Below are 14,284 nucleotides of genomic sequence, written 5' to 3'. Positions count from 1 at the left end.
GGGGAGAAATGTGATGTCAGGAATCAACGACACATAATTATCGTGAAATCATAAATAACCCTTTTGTCAATCTGGACACTTACTTGGGCAGTCACTGCTTCATTTTTATACACTCATTGCTTGATATCCATGCATAGCTATTTTGGAGGAGTATGCAGCTAGGATCTAGTTTACAGGCAGACCTCAAGATCCTTCAGATGGACCAGTAAGCCCAAATTTATAGGAGGAGCTGCTAAAAATGTATGCTGACTGATATACAATAGAGTTGTATGTTACTGTGCACTAACATGACTTACCTTTGATATTTTTACCAGCCAGTATTCTGCAAGCCATGTCACTCTTGATTTGTGCTGAGATGTACCAGGTGTCAAGACTCCAGCACATCTGCGAACTTTATATCATCACACAGCTCCAGAGTATGCCTAGTAGGGAATTAGCTTCCACAAGCTTGAGTGTTGTCAGCTTGCTAAGAAAAGCAAAGGTATGTTTTATCTCATATGGATCTATACTGTTTCAGATATCTGCATGCTCACTTCCAATCTTTGTGAATTCTATGCAGTCCCACAATGGGTACTGCACCTGCATGAACCCAGTGTTGGAAATGTCTAGCGCTATCCTTCACTGTTTTGGTTTTAACCAATTTATTGATAGCATATGGTTACAGAACTTAATTTCCCTTCGTTGCTTCAATACTAACCCATATGACTTTTCAATCCCCCCTCCCTCCAATATAGACTTCCCCGAGGTTATAGATTCTAATTCAATACTAAAGATACATCTGACTAATCAAAATTCGTTATATAAATATTTCCCCCCCCTTCTTGCTTCTTCGTTTCCCCCCCCCCATTATTACTAAAAAATTGTCCAATGTCTTCTTACATTCGACTCTTTCTCTATATATTCTTTAAACTTCCTCCACTCTTTTTTAAATATCTCCAAATCATAGTCTCTTAATGTTCTAGTTAATTTATCCATTTCACTCCACGATAGAACTTTCATAGTCCAATCCCATTTATCCGGTATTTTTTCTTGCTTCCAAAGCTGCGCATACAATGTCCTAGCAGCTGATAGCAGGTACCAAATTAGAGTCCTATCTTCCTTTGGATATTTTTCTAATTGTAATCCAAGCAAAAATGTCTCTGCAATTTTCTTAAAATCGTAACCCAATATTTTGGAGATTTCTTGTTGTATCATCTTCCAATACTCTTTCGCTTTTTCACATGTCCACCACATATGGAAGAAAGAACCTTCATGTTTTTTACACTTCCAACATCTATCCGACATTTCTTGCTCATCTTAGCCAATTTTTTCGGGGTCATATACCACCTGTACATCATCTTAAAACAATTTTCTTTTATGCTCTGACAAGTTGATATCTTCATTGAGTTCTTCCAAAGGTATTCCCATGCATCCATTTGTATTTCTCTATTCACATTGATTGCCCATTTGACCATTTGAGATTTTACTACTTCTTCTTCTGTAGACCATTGCAACAATAACTTATATACTTTTGATATCAATTTTTCATTATCACCAAGCAGGACCCTTTCCAATTCTGTTTGTTCTCGTCTAATTCCTTCCAATTTTATATCATTTTCCAACAAGCTTTTAATTTGTTGCATTTGAAACCAATCATATTTATTGTCTAGCTCTTCCGAAGATTTTAATTCAATTTTATCTCCTCGAATCTTGAGCAGTTGGTTATATGACATTTCTCTTTTATCGTCGGATTCAGCTGTTATTTTTATTACTTCTGCTGGCACTATCCACAGCGGTTTTCTCTCGTCCCCGTATTTCTTATATTTTATCCAAGTACTTAGTAAAGTGTTTCTAACATAGTGGTAAGAGAAAAGACCATCCATTTTATTCTTCCCATAATACATATATGCGTGCCAGCCGAATTTATTTCCGTGAGCTTCTAACCATAAAGGTTTTTTATCTAACAGCATTATCCAATCTTTAACCCATGTCAAACAAACTGCATCATGATACAATCTTAGATCAGGAAGTTGAAAACCTCCTCTCTCTTTAGCATCTGTTAAAATCTTCATCTTTATTCTTGGTTTCTTTCCGGCCCATATAAAGTCAGATATTTTCCTTTGCCATTTGTTAAATTGTTTTGCATCTTTTACAATCGGGATGGTTTGAAATAAATACATTATTCTTGGCAAAATATTCATTTTGATTTGCAGCTATCCTACCCAATAAGGACAAATTAAGCCTATTCCATTTCATCAAATCTTTGTCCATTTTGCACCACAGTTTTTCATAATTATTTTTGAATAAATCAATATTCTTCATTGTTATCTCTATTCCAAGGTATTTAACTTTGGTTGTGACTTCACAACCCGTCACCTCTTGTAGTTCTTTTATTTTATTTGGTTGCATATTTTTACATAAGAATTTTGATTTCTCTTTGTTTATATACAATCCTGCTAGCTCTCCATACTCTTTTATCTTGGCTAACAACAATGGTGACACTTGAATCGGATTCTCCAGTATAAACACTATATCGTCTGCAAAAGCTTTGTATTTATAAGAGAATCTTCTAATTTTTAAACCTTCTATTTCTTCATCTTTTTGAATTTGTTGTAACAATATTTCCAGGGTCATTATAAACAACAGTGGTGATAACGGACATCCTTGCCTTGTTCCTTTACTCACTTTCAGTTCTTTAGTAAGATCTGCATTTATACACAATTTTGCATATTGATCTGTATATATTGCTCTTGTCATTTTTATAAATTGTTCCCCTAAATTGATTTTTTCCATTACCGCAAACATAAAGTCCCAGTTCAAGTTGTCAAAGGCTTTCTCTGCGTCAACAAAAAATAAGGCCGCTTCCTTTTCTGGATGCTTCTCATAGTATTCCACAACATTAATGACAGCTCTCACATTGTCTTTTATTTGTCTTTTAGGAAGAAATCCGGCTTGGTCTTTATTTATAAAATTGATCAAATATTGTTTCAATCGCTCTGCTAAGATTCTTGAGTAAATCTTATAGTCGTTGTTCAACAATGAAATTGGCCTATAATTCTTTACATTTGTGATGTCTTTATCTTCCTTAGGAATCAAAGAAATTGCAGCTTCCCTCCATGTCTTTGGGATCTTTCCTTCTTCTCTTATTGTATTTAACAGTTTCAACAGTTTGGGTGTTATTTCATCCTTAAGAGTTTTATAAAATTTTGATGTGAATCCATCTGGCCCAGGGGCTTTACCCTCTTTCATTGCTTTTATTGCTGCTTCTACTTCAATTTTCTCTATTGGGTCATTTAATATCTTTTTCATATATTCCGTCAAAGGCGACACCTGGATATTCCGTAGATACTCTTCCATTTTTTCTTTGCTTATATTTACACCTTTAAATAAATTTGCATAGTATTTAAAAAATTCTCTTTTAATTCCTTCTTGATCCACTATTTCTTTCCCATTTGCCGTAATTTTATTTATAGTCTTATTTTCTTTCTTTTTTTTCAATTGCCAGGCTAAATATTTACCAGGTTTATTCGCACTTTCAAACGATTTCTGTTTCAAATTTTTTAAATTCCATTCTAACTCTTTGTTCAGCAAATGCTTAACTTGGGATTGTAATATCGTAATTTCTTTTATTAATTTCTTTTTCCCTGGTCTTTTTTTCAAATCCTTTTCTTTTTTATTTATTTCCTTTTGCAATGTTGCCAACTTTTCTTCCTTTGCTCTTTTATCTTTATTGTTCAATGTAATTAATAGTCCCCTCATTACTGCTTTGTAAGTGTCCCATACTGTTTGAAATTCGATGTCATCCGTTTCATTTATTTGGAAGAACGCTGCAGTCTCCTTTTCTAAAAATGACACAATGTCTTTATCTTGTAGTAAATCCTCATTAATTCTCCATCTTCTTGTTTTCTTTCGCAGTTTTGTAGACCAACATATTGGGTTGTGATCCGCCCAAACCTTTGGTAGAATCTCAATTTTTTTTGTTATGAGGCCCAAATTTTGGGAACCCCATATCATATCTATTCTCGAAAAAGAGCTATGTCTCGCTGAAAAAAATGTATAGTCTTTTACTTCAGGGTTAAATTTTCTCCATATATCTTCTAAATTTTCTTGTTTAACCAATTCAAAGAAAGATTTGGGTAGCTTCCCTTCTTTTTCATTCTTCTTTTGGCTTGATCTATCAAGTTTATTTTGTATTGTCCCATTAAAATCGCCCATCATCAAAATCTGATCATATGTCTTTTCATCCAATTGTCGATTTATATCTTTAAAAAATTTATCTTTTGCTCCATTGGGTGCATATAATCCTAGTAATAGCATTTTTTTCGCCTCTATCATCACCTCCACAGCGATGTATCTTCCATCATGATCTTTAAAGATTAATTTTGGCTCAAGTTGTTCTTTGATGTAGAAGACTACCCCTCTTTTCTTTTGTTCTGCTAGTGAAAAAAATTCCAACCCCAAATTTTTATTCCACAAAAATTTACTGTCTTTGCGTTGTATATGAACTTCCTGTAAACAAATTATATTGCATTTTTGTTTTTTAATCCAATGAAAGGTTCTGACTATATTATCACAGCAGAGAATGGCTGACAAATCCTAATGCCGGACATCAAAATCTGAAGGAGAGAGTTCCCCCACTCTTCCAGATCAATATCAACAGCTTTAAGGAAAGAAATGTCATCTTGGTTTAACCCTTAACTAGGATTAATGGGCATAGACCCCCTCTCAGAGGTCTGTAATACCCTGAACTGTGAAAATAAAATCTCCCTTATCTAGGGAGCTGCAGCCTGTCTTCCAGCCAGACCGGAAGTCCGTATCCTTCGCTGTTTTGGCATGCACTTTCTCTCTTCAGGCCTTCTTTGACATTTTCCTGGCCAAAACAACAGACATTAACACAGAATCCTTTCTGAGGTGAGAAATTCACTATGAGATGATTTTCACCTCAGTATTAACATGATGAAGGTAACCTTTTGAAAAACAATCCTGATCCACATTTTTTATTTGCCCTGCCTTGTGAAGTCCCTTCTCTCTCAAAATAATTGTGTGAATTGATTTACTGGTCTTTCTTCTGCCTAAATGGATTATAAGTTCTATAATAGAGAAAATGTAGGGAAACACATATAGTGTAGCTAGAAAAACACTCTTTGTTACAGTGGAGGTTGAGCATTGGAAGGGAATCTTGAACATAGTAAAAGGCCCTGGTGAGTGTACTATATCTCTTTTATGCTCTGTATTCTGAGAGGTATTGCATTCCTTGCAGTATCCCCATCATGGAGGACTGGGCCATCTTATTTCAGACACAGAAGACTGATTTTATTTTACATAAAGGAGAAAAGCAGTCATTCAGTTATACAGAAAAAATTAATAATGAATACAATATACAAAAATAATGGTACAACAAAGAGCACCACTAAGACTCGTGCTTTCTGCTCTGGTTGACCACTGTAATTCTGACCCTTTAAAATTGTACCTGTTCCTGTCTGTATAGCCCTTCATTTACATAGTACCATCCTCAGCTCTAGTTCCCCCTTGCGGCTCTTTTTCCTCCATTCTTACTGTATCCACCAACTTCCCATCATATGCTTTCTTCCAGCTAACACTTGCATGATGGACTTGCCCCTTTACCTCCTGTTGCATGCCTTATTCCTCCCTAGCCTTTCCAGTAGCATGTCTTTCTCCTTCCCTTCCAGCAACCATTCTGAGTCAACAATTTTAGATAGGATGTTAAGGCTAATGTGGATATTGCTTCTTTGGGTATTTAAAGCCTTCATTTTTAACGTAAGTAGTTTTTTCTACAGGAAACCTAATGTACCTGCCCCCGCTGAAAAATTGTCTCTATTCCTAGGTGGGCCTATTGTAGAGATTTTTTGTTATGCACAGTGGAACCAATGTTCCCTCTGAGTTATGGAGTCCTGTGAGCAAAAATTCTACTTTGTGAGTTACTGGCATTAAAGTTGTAAACTACTGCATAAATTTAGTTTGCTCTGGGGCCATTTTTCCTGAGCCAAGACAAAAATGCATGAGCTGGAAGCTAAAAAACTTCAAGCTAGCTCATACTAACTCAGCTTAGAGGGAACACTGAATGGATCCATACTGGGAATTAGATTTATAATGCATAATAGTTGGCAGACTGTTACTGTGCTCATGATTGTGGATTGTTCAATCTTTCCTGTGGCAGAAAAAACATCCTTGCTACCCCATGTTTTTTGTTGAATATGCAGGGAAAGATTTGAAAGAGTCGCTGTGTTTCTCACAGTCATTTATAAGCTGTTCTTTAACACATCAGAACAGGGGCTAATCTAGTGAGAATAGGCATGCAATGCATAGTGGTTTGAGAGTCAAACTGCAACAACTGGGTTTGAATCTACTCTGTCATAAAAGCTCTCTGGGTGACTGTGGGCCTGGGCCTGTGCTCTCAACCTAACCAGCTTCAAAGCTTATTGTTGTGGAGACAAAGAGGAGGAAGAGAGAACAATGTGTTAAGCAGCTTTGGTCCCAATTAGAGAAATGTGAGATATTAAAGAAATTAAATAATCAGCTTTCACACCTCATAACTCAATCAAGATTGTCCCTATTATGCCTGTTGCTCAGTTTTGGAAGAGACTATGGCTCAATAGTAAAGCATCTGCTTGGTATGCAGAAGGTCCCAGGTTCAATCCCTGGCATTTCCAGTTGAAGTATTATAGTAAGTGAAGTGAAAGACCTTTGCCTGAAACCCTGGAGAGCCATTGCCAGTCTGTATAGATGATATTGACTTTGATGGACCAATGGTCTGATGCAGTATAAGGCAGCTTCATGTGTGTGGTCAGGTTTATCCAGGAGAACTTTTTTACAAAGATGATAGGGCTTTTTTACAGAGATGAAATGGTTCAGAAATGTGTTTTGGTAAAGTAATAGAGGCTAGGAACTATACTACAGTGTATAGTATGTACTGTATGTTGCTGTGAGTTTGCTTTTACTGTGTAATTTCCACACTGTTTAACATGTCATATTTAAATTCTTATGCTTTGTTTTCTCTGTTTCGGATTTTTTCTTGTTTTTAGATTTTTGCAGTCCAAACCCTATTCCATTGTTTATTGGATGCCTCATCTGTTGATAATTTCAGTTTACACTATGTAATCCATTCTGAGTCACAATGAGAAAGGTGGACTATAAATAACATAAATAAGATAAACAAACAAAATCAAGAGTATTATGGTGCATTTTGTGTTATCTCTTTTAAAAGTACGAGGAGGTTATGAGCTTGGGGATGCTTATGGACCCTGCCTTGCTCTTTGAAAATCAGGTTGGTGTGGTGACCAGGAACTCCTCCTTTCAACTTCATTTGGTTTGCCACCTCTCTCATTACCTAGACTCAGATGATCTCTACATGCTGATCCGTGCTTCAGCCCAGTAATCCACAGCTGGATTACTGCAGCATGCTCTACATGCCTTCAAAGACAACTCAGAACTACAACTCGTCCAGAATGCAACAGCTCAACTATTCAGGGCCTAGCCACAAGGGAACATATGTTGCCAATTTTGAAAGAGCTATGTTAGCTGCCAGCTGTTTCCAATTTAAATTCAAGATGTTGATGTGACCTTTAAAACCCTTTATGATTTGGGGTGTACATATCTGAAGGACTGTCTCCTTCCATATGTCCCTGTGTGCCAGCTACTGTCTTTAGGTAGCCATCTATTGGGTATTCCACCACTTCAGGCGGTTTGTCTGGCATTGACCAGAGCCCAGGCCATTTCCATCATGGCTTCTGCTCTTCTGAATGGCTTTTCTTGCAGAGGTGAAGAGAACCTCCCTCTTTGAACTTCTTCAGAAGGTGCTGCAAGTCTTGCTTGTTTGCCAGGATTTTTGATGGGGTTTAAATGGCTGGGACCTTTTAAGGAGAGAGGGGCAAGGGGTTTGTTATGTTATTTTGGTTTTAACTGGACATGTTTTTAAACTATTATTGTAAGTTGCCTTAAACCATCTGTTTTAATAACAATAAATTTAAAAATACTCAGACTTTCAGCTTCTCTTATGAAAATGGAGTGACTCAACCCAAAGAGTAATTTCAGTTTATTTTAATAGTACATAAAAATATTACAAGCCTCTAGGAATTTCTGTGCCATGCCTATTCTCTTGCTGAAATATGATTCTTCTCAGTGAATCACCATCATGTGCACGTGTAGAAGCTATTGCAAATAAATTCAAATATAGGATTCTGTTTATAGAACTTGGTACCTTTTTATTATAAAATTTAGTTTATCTGTTCAGCTTTTGTTTTGAAAGGATCCATGAGACTGTAATCAAAGGAACAAAAAATATTAGTTTCTTCCCATGACTTTTCCTTAATACTTATTCTTTTGTCAAGGTCAGCATGATTAGTGTCCTGTATTAATGAATGCTGCTCCAGGTATACCAATGCAATTCTAAGCACTGAAATAATTTGAATTATAACTGTGTTATTCTGTCTAGGATTGTACTGTAAATAACATAATTGAATATTCCCCCTTTTTAGCTAATAAAAGCTAATTAATTACTATTAATTTCTAGTAATAGTAGAGAATCAATAGCTGAAGGTAGCAGGGATTTTTTTTTGCCACAAATTATGTTACACATAAATGAAAACATTTGGCCAATGATGTTAAAAATTAATATCTTCATTTCTAATTTCTTCCAGGTACGTCTTTCAGTTATTTGAAAATTTAATCTAAGCTGTTGTATAAATTTAACAGGATAATTTTAGTGAAAGAAAATGAGATTTAAATGAGATTTGCAGTTCTAGTTCTCACAGTGGAGATGTAAAATTGAACAAGGATTTTCAAGATGAAATATTAAGCATGAAAAACTCCAAATCATCCCTCATGATCATAGGCCAAGATATACTAAGTAGTTAAGCAGAAATACTACTGCTCAAAACAGTTTAATCCTAACTTCAGTCAGAATTTCTTGAATTATCTATTCCATGGGGTGGAACCAGAAGTTGTTCAAATGATCTTAACTATTTTGTGGCCCATCTTCTTGTGAGTTTAACAGTTATCTTTGTATTGGTCCCACCAACATATATTTCATCTATTCTATTCTTTTTCTTTGTATTTCATTTCTATTTCTTTTACTTGCAGTTTCATAACTCTGATTGCCTTTCAAATTGGCTGCTTCGTTTTATTGCTTCTAACTATTTGATCTTCAGTCAGAAACCTGAATTTGAAGACCTTTCAGGTAATAGTCCAGTTTGTTTCTTAAACAAAGACATTTATATTTAGATTCATGAAGTTCTCAGTATCATCAGATGTACATATTGGTGCTGCTACATTGTTTGCTTTAATCATAAATGTACTGACAAGAATTTTGCTTAAAACCCAGAGCTCTGACAACTAAGCCTTCACTTCACAAAACTAATCATTTAATGTCAGAACAATTCAACAAGTTTACACATTTTAAAGAACAAAATATTTTGAACATTATTCACATTCAGTCACATTGTAGAGCTTTTTTCCAGATTCATTAATCATAGACCTTATTACTGTTCAGCTCATGCAGAATTTCATCCTTGTCTGATGAATGAGAAACTGCAATCCAGTCACACAAAGTAGGAGTCAAGTGTATCTTTAAGACCAACGAAGTTTTATTCAGAACATAAGCTTTCATGTGCTCCATGCACCCTTCATCAGACAGGGTTCAGGTACAGTGAGCAGGGCTATATATAGCTGGTAGTACATATTTAAGATCCAATGACAGAACAGTAAAATCAACAAATTGAGCAAACCTTTGATCTGGGTAGCATGAGCATGCGAAAGCAATAAAACAGTAATACATCAAAATGTGGGAATGTCTGTCAATCACTTTATTATATAAAGCCTGGGTCAAAAAGAGGGCATTACTTTCTCAGTAGTTTTTCCCATCCAACTAATTTACCTTTTAACATGTAACATACATATAGATTGCCATTAGAAGAAAAATACATTAAAATATAGTGGAAGATGGGTTAGTATATGTAATGAGATAAACAGCCAATATCCCTATTTGAGTATGTCAGTACAGCTGTATTGGCAAAATATATGTATGTTACATGTTAAAAGGTAAATTAGTTGGATGAGAAAAACTACTGAGAAAGTAATGCCCTTGTTACTGAGAGGCGCTGCCTGATATAAACAGAGTACCCCAGTGCAAATAGAAAGAGAGGGTCTCTTTTCTTGGTAAGCAAAATGGAGTCCGACCAAAGACAGGACAAGACAACACTCCATCTAAACGAGTGGAGTGGACCCAGTAAAGAGCCTGTTTTGCTTTGCGCCTGCAGTCTGTATCTCAGCACAATCTCACCCATTCCCCCTCCAGCATCCCCGTCCAAACGGGATGCATAATGACATGGGAACTACGGATAAATAGTACTTTCACTCTGATCTTCTGGAATTTGCCAAATGTCTCTTCCTCCAGTCTATCACCTTGCTAAAATCCAATCTATGCATAACTTGATTGATTCTACCTTTAAGTCTTTGATCCCTTTTCCGAGTGTCAGATAAAACCCGGTAACAAATTACCGTATTTTTTGCACCATAAGTCGCACTTCCCCCCCCCACAAAAAAAAGTGTGGGGGGGAAAGTGTGTGCGTCTTATGGAGCGAAGGTACCTTCCTCCGGGGGGGGGGTGATCCGCTGCCTCCGCCTCCAATCCCGGCGCTTCCCCCGCGCCTGCCTGCCTGGCTCCAGCTTCTTCCAGCAGGCGCTGGGATCACTCCACGCTGCCCCCACCGCAAACCCAGCGCTTCGCGAGCGCCGGCTGCGGAGGGGGCAGCGAGCTTCCTCCGTGCCTGTCTGCCTGGCTCCAGCTCTGACGCTTACAGCAAGCGCCAGGATTGCTCCCTCTGCCCTCCAATCCCGGCTCTTGCTGTAAGCATCAGAGCTGGAGCCAGGCACGGAGGAAGCACCCGCCCCCTCCGCAAACCCAGCGCTTTGCAAGCGCCGGCTGTGGAGAGGGCAGCGTGCTTCCTCCGTGCCTGTCTGCCTGGCTCCAGCTCTGATGCTTACAGCAGGTGCCGGGATTGGAGGGCAGAGGGAGCGATCCTGGCACTTGCTGTAAGTGTCAGAGCTGAAGCCAGGCAGACAGGCACAGAGGAAGCACGCTGCCCCCTCCGCAGCTGGCGCTCGCGAAGCGCTGGGTTTGCGGTGGGGGCAGTGTGGAGCGATTCCAGCGCTTGCTGGAAGAAGCTGGAGCCTGGCAGGCAGGCGTGGGGGAAGCGCCGGGATCGGAGGCGGAGGCAGCGGATTGCCCCCCAGGAGGAAGGTGCGTCCTATGGTCCGGAGCGCCTTATGGTGCGAAAAATACGGTATGTATTTCCTCCAAGCTTATCATCCTAGCAAAATGTGTGAAGTTTCCCAACACAGCGATTCAAGATAGCCATCTATGAAGCATCAAAGACCCTTTTTGTAGCTTCCAACCCCCATCCCCGTACCCCTATAAAGTGTGGGTCGGTACCCCACCTCAGTGTGCATTCTGTAGATCGCCATTTGCAGTCTGTACCACCCGTTACTTCTGTAATTGGATCTATAGGACGCGTTATGCTGGTCGTTCATGTTCCTCTCCGTGTATTTTTCCTTTGGACAGACGTCTCCTCTTCTGAATCAGGTGAATATTACCTGCTTCAACGACCCTTGAATTCCTCTATCGATAACCTCTATTTTTCTTAGACCCTTGTCTGCTTGTACAATATGTGTGTGTGTGTATAAATCCTCTTGCTACATATTCTAAGTAAACACTATAAAAGATACAATTGCTTGGTCTATTCTTGGCTGAAAACCTGAACTCCGTATCATTGAAAGCAAAGATCTTCGCTCCTAATTCGCTCTACCAAGTCTCTTAGCTAATTTCCCCATCAAAATAAGAGACTTAAAGCACTGCCTGTAACACCCTCTTTTTGACCCAGGCTTTATACAATAGAGTGACAGACTTCTCACATTTTGACATATTACTGTTTTATTGCTTTTGCATGCTTATGCTACCCAGATCAAAGGTTTGCTCAGTTTGTTAATTTTACTATTCTGTCATTGGATCTTTAATTTGTACTATATTGCATTCTAAACCACTGCCTACCAGCTATATATAGGCCTGCTTACTGTACCTGAACCCTGTCTGATGAAGTATGCTTGAAGCACATGAAAGCTTATGTTCTGAATAAAACTTTGTTGGTCTTAAAGGTGCACTTGACTCCTACTTTGTTCTACTGCTTCAGACCAACACGGCTGCCCACTTGGATCTATCTGCAATCCAGTCAATAATAGCACAGTCCAACCAGTAAAGAACTTTAACAATTCAGCTGGTGTGGAACTCCACCCTGGTCAAATGAAAGTAAAACTCCAATCCAATCTATAATATCAAAATCCAACTGGTAAAAAACTGTAACATTCCAGTCCAATAATTCAGTATTCAATGATGAGGTGCCAGCTCCTCATACACTTTGTACTGTTGTTTACAGTTTTGGTGTGGCTCCACTACAGCTTTTCTTTTCACAGCTTTTGCTTTAGCAGAGTGGAAGGGTACTCTGCCTACCCAGCTTTAAATCAGTTGCAATTTGTCATTTACCTATACTAAGGAATTGCTGAAGTTTGCTGGACAAACATGAGAAGTAGTTTCATGAAACTATGGGGAAGCCATATAAGGAAGCAAACAGGGCATGCTACAAAAAATAAATTAATAATAAGCAGGGCACCCACAAGGACTTGCAGGGGCATCTCATTTTTCCCTCCTTCCAAATTTCCTCTTTCCCTTTCCTGAAAGCCACCATAAATGCCTTCCCCTTTCTTGCTTGCTTCTTTCCTTTCCACTCACCAGCCAAACTACTTTTATCTGCCCACCCTTGTCTTCAGCTCCTTATTTCCCTCTCCTTGACAGCCTTTCCCTGGGAAAACTCTGGCCAGATTGTGCAGTGACAGTCACTGAGTAGTCACTATGAGCATTCTAAGATGTGTGAGGCAAGTGGGACAGAATGGTGAAAATAACAGCTGGGAGAGAGGAGAGAATTGAAAAGTCTTCAGGAAAGCTATGAAGCATGGCAGTACAAAATCCACACATCCCTTCCCCATCACACAACAATTCAAAGCAGCTGTCTGAATGAAAGCATTATATGAGACTCTTTATCAGTTAAAATCCACTTCAGATAGAGTAAGAGGACCAGAAGCAAGAACAGGCTTTCTTCAACATGTTCTGCCTCTCGGCTCATGTATTAGTCATTAGGTTTCTAAACTTCTTACATTCTGGCATCACTAACCCATATATTGACTCTACTATAGAGGTAACAAAGTAATGTAAGGAGCACTGGTGTCACTCATGAGAAAACAAAAAGGTGCTATGTGCCACTATTTCATAGAATCATAGAGTTGGAAGGGGCCACAGAGGACACTGTCTTTCCAGTACAGATAACAAAATACCTGTTTCTGCCTATAAGTCATTTTGCTCTGCACTCTTATGTACTGCTGGAAATTGGTAAACATCAGGACCTCCTATTTGGTATATATCTAATAGAAAGGAACATGGAACCATGATGAGAACACAGCATTCATTGTAACAAGGAATCTGTGCATTCCAGAGGTCAATTCATCAGGATGTGTCATGTCTTTAACCCAAAGACAAAACAGCCTAGTATAATCAAAGCATTAAGCAGCTGGGCTTTTCTGCACCTTTCTCTGTAAGGAAATGCCCCTAATTTCCAGGACATCGTAGTCACCCGTCTGATTGCCAGAGTGCCTGGAAACAGAGCTCTCACACATCTACCAGAAGGACGTGGGTTTGCCTACCAGACTGGAAAGAACTTAGGAGTACTAACATCCACAATGCTAAAGCGGCGCTCTGTGTCCCTGGAAGAGCGCCAGCAAGAACAGATGGTTTCCAGTCGCTTCGGGCGAACGCCATCTCTATCTTGGAGCGGAAGAAAGTGTGCCGTTAGCAGCTATCCAGGCCATGCGTTTTTCAGCCTTGACCATAGAATCCACTTTGGGAGGCTAATACCAGCTATCTTCCAGCAGTGCCAAGACTCCATTTCAGCACAGCGGGAAGCACACGTACGCAACAGATGTTACCCACCCATGGAGCCATCAAGCTTATTCAGGCGTGGGTCCTGCTGAACCACCCAAGCATTTGTCCAATGGAACCCAGGACAAAGACTAGTGGCGAGAAGAACACAGAAGAGGAAGACCATCTTCAGCCAGAGCCAAGTTCCTTTGTGTAAACTGGGTGTTACCTAGGTAGCAATTTGGCCATCTATTGTCACCTTTTTAGATAAGTTTAATAATCTTAAGCACTTCTCCACCCAGTAATTTCTCCCATTCTTCTCCCAAA

At 38.8% G+C, this 14,284-nt stretch overlaps 1 protein-coding gene across 3 annotated transcripts in view; it reads left to right on the top strand.

Annotated features, from left to right (window-relative positions):
* Window positions 1-14,284, top strand: part of RHOBTB3 (Rho related BTB domain containing 3) — an 81,804-nt gene that overhangs the window by 46,204 nt on the left and 21,316 nt on the right. For all 3 annotated transcript variants that reach the window (XM_060235671.1, XM_060235670.1, XM_060235673.1), the window contains exons 11-12: window positions 315-481; window positions 9,079-9,175. In XM_060235671.1, coding sequence (XP_060091654.1) covers window positions 315-481; window positions 9,079-9,175 — 264 coding nt within the window. The remainder of the gene's footprint in view (window positions 1-314; window positions 482-9,078; window positions 9,176-14,284) is intronic.

This window comes from Heteronotia binoei, chromosome 4 (genome assembly GCF_032191835.1).
Source record: "Heteronotia binoei isolate CCM8104 ecotype False Entrance Well chromosome 4, APGP_CSIRO_Hbin_v1, whole genome shotgun sequence".
NCBI classification, from domain to species: Eukaryota; Metazoa; Chordata; class Lepidosauria; order Squamata; family Gekkonidae; genus Heteronotia; species Heteronotia binoei.
Note: the sequence above shows the minus strand (reverse complement) of the source record. Positions and strands in the feature narration are given on the sequence as shown.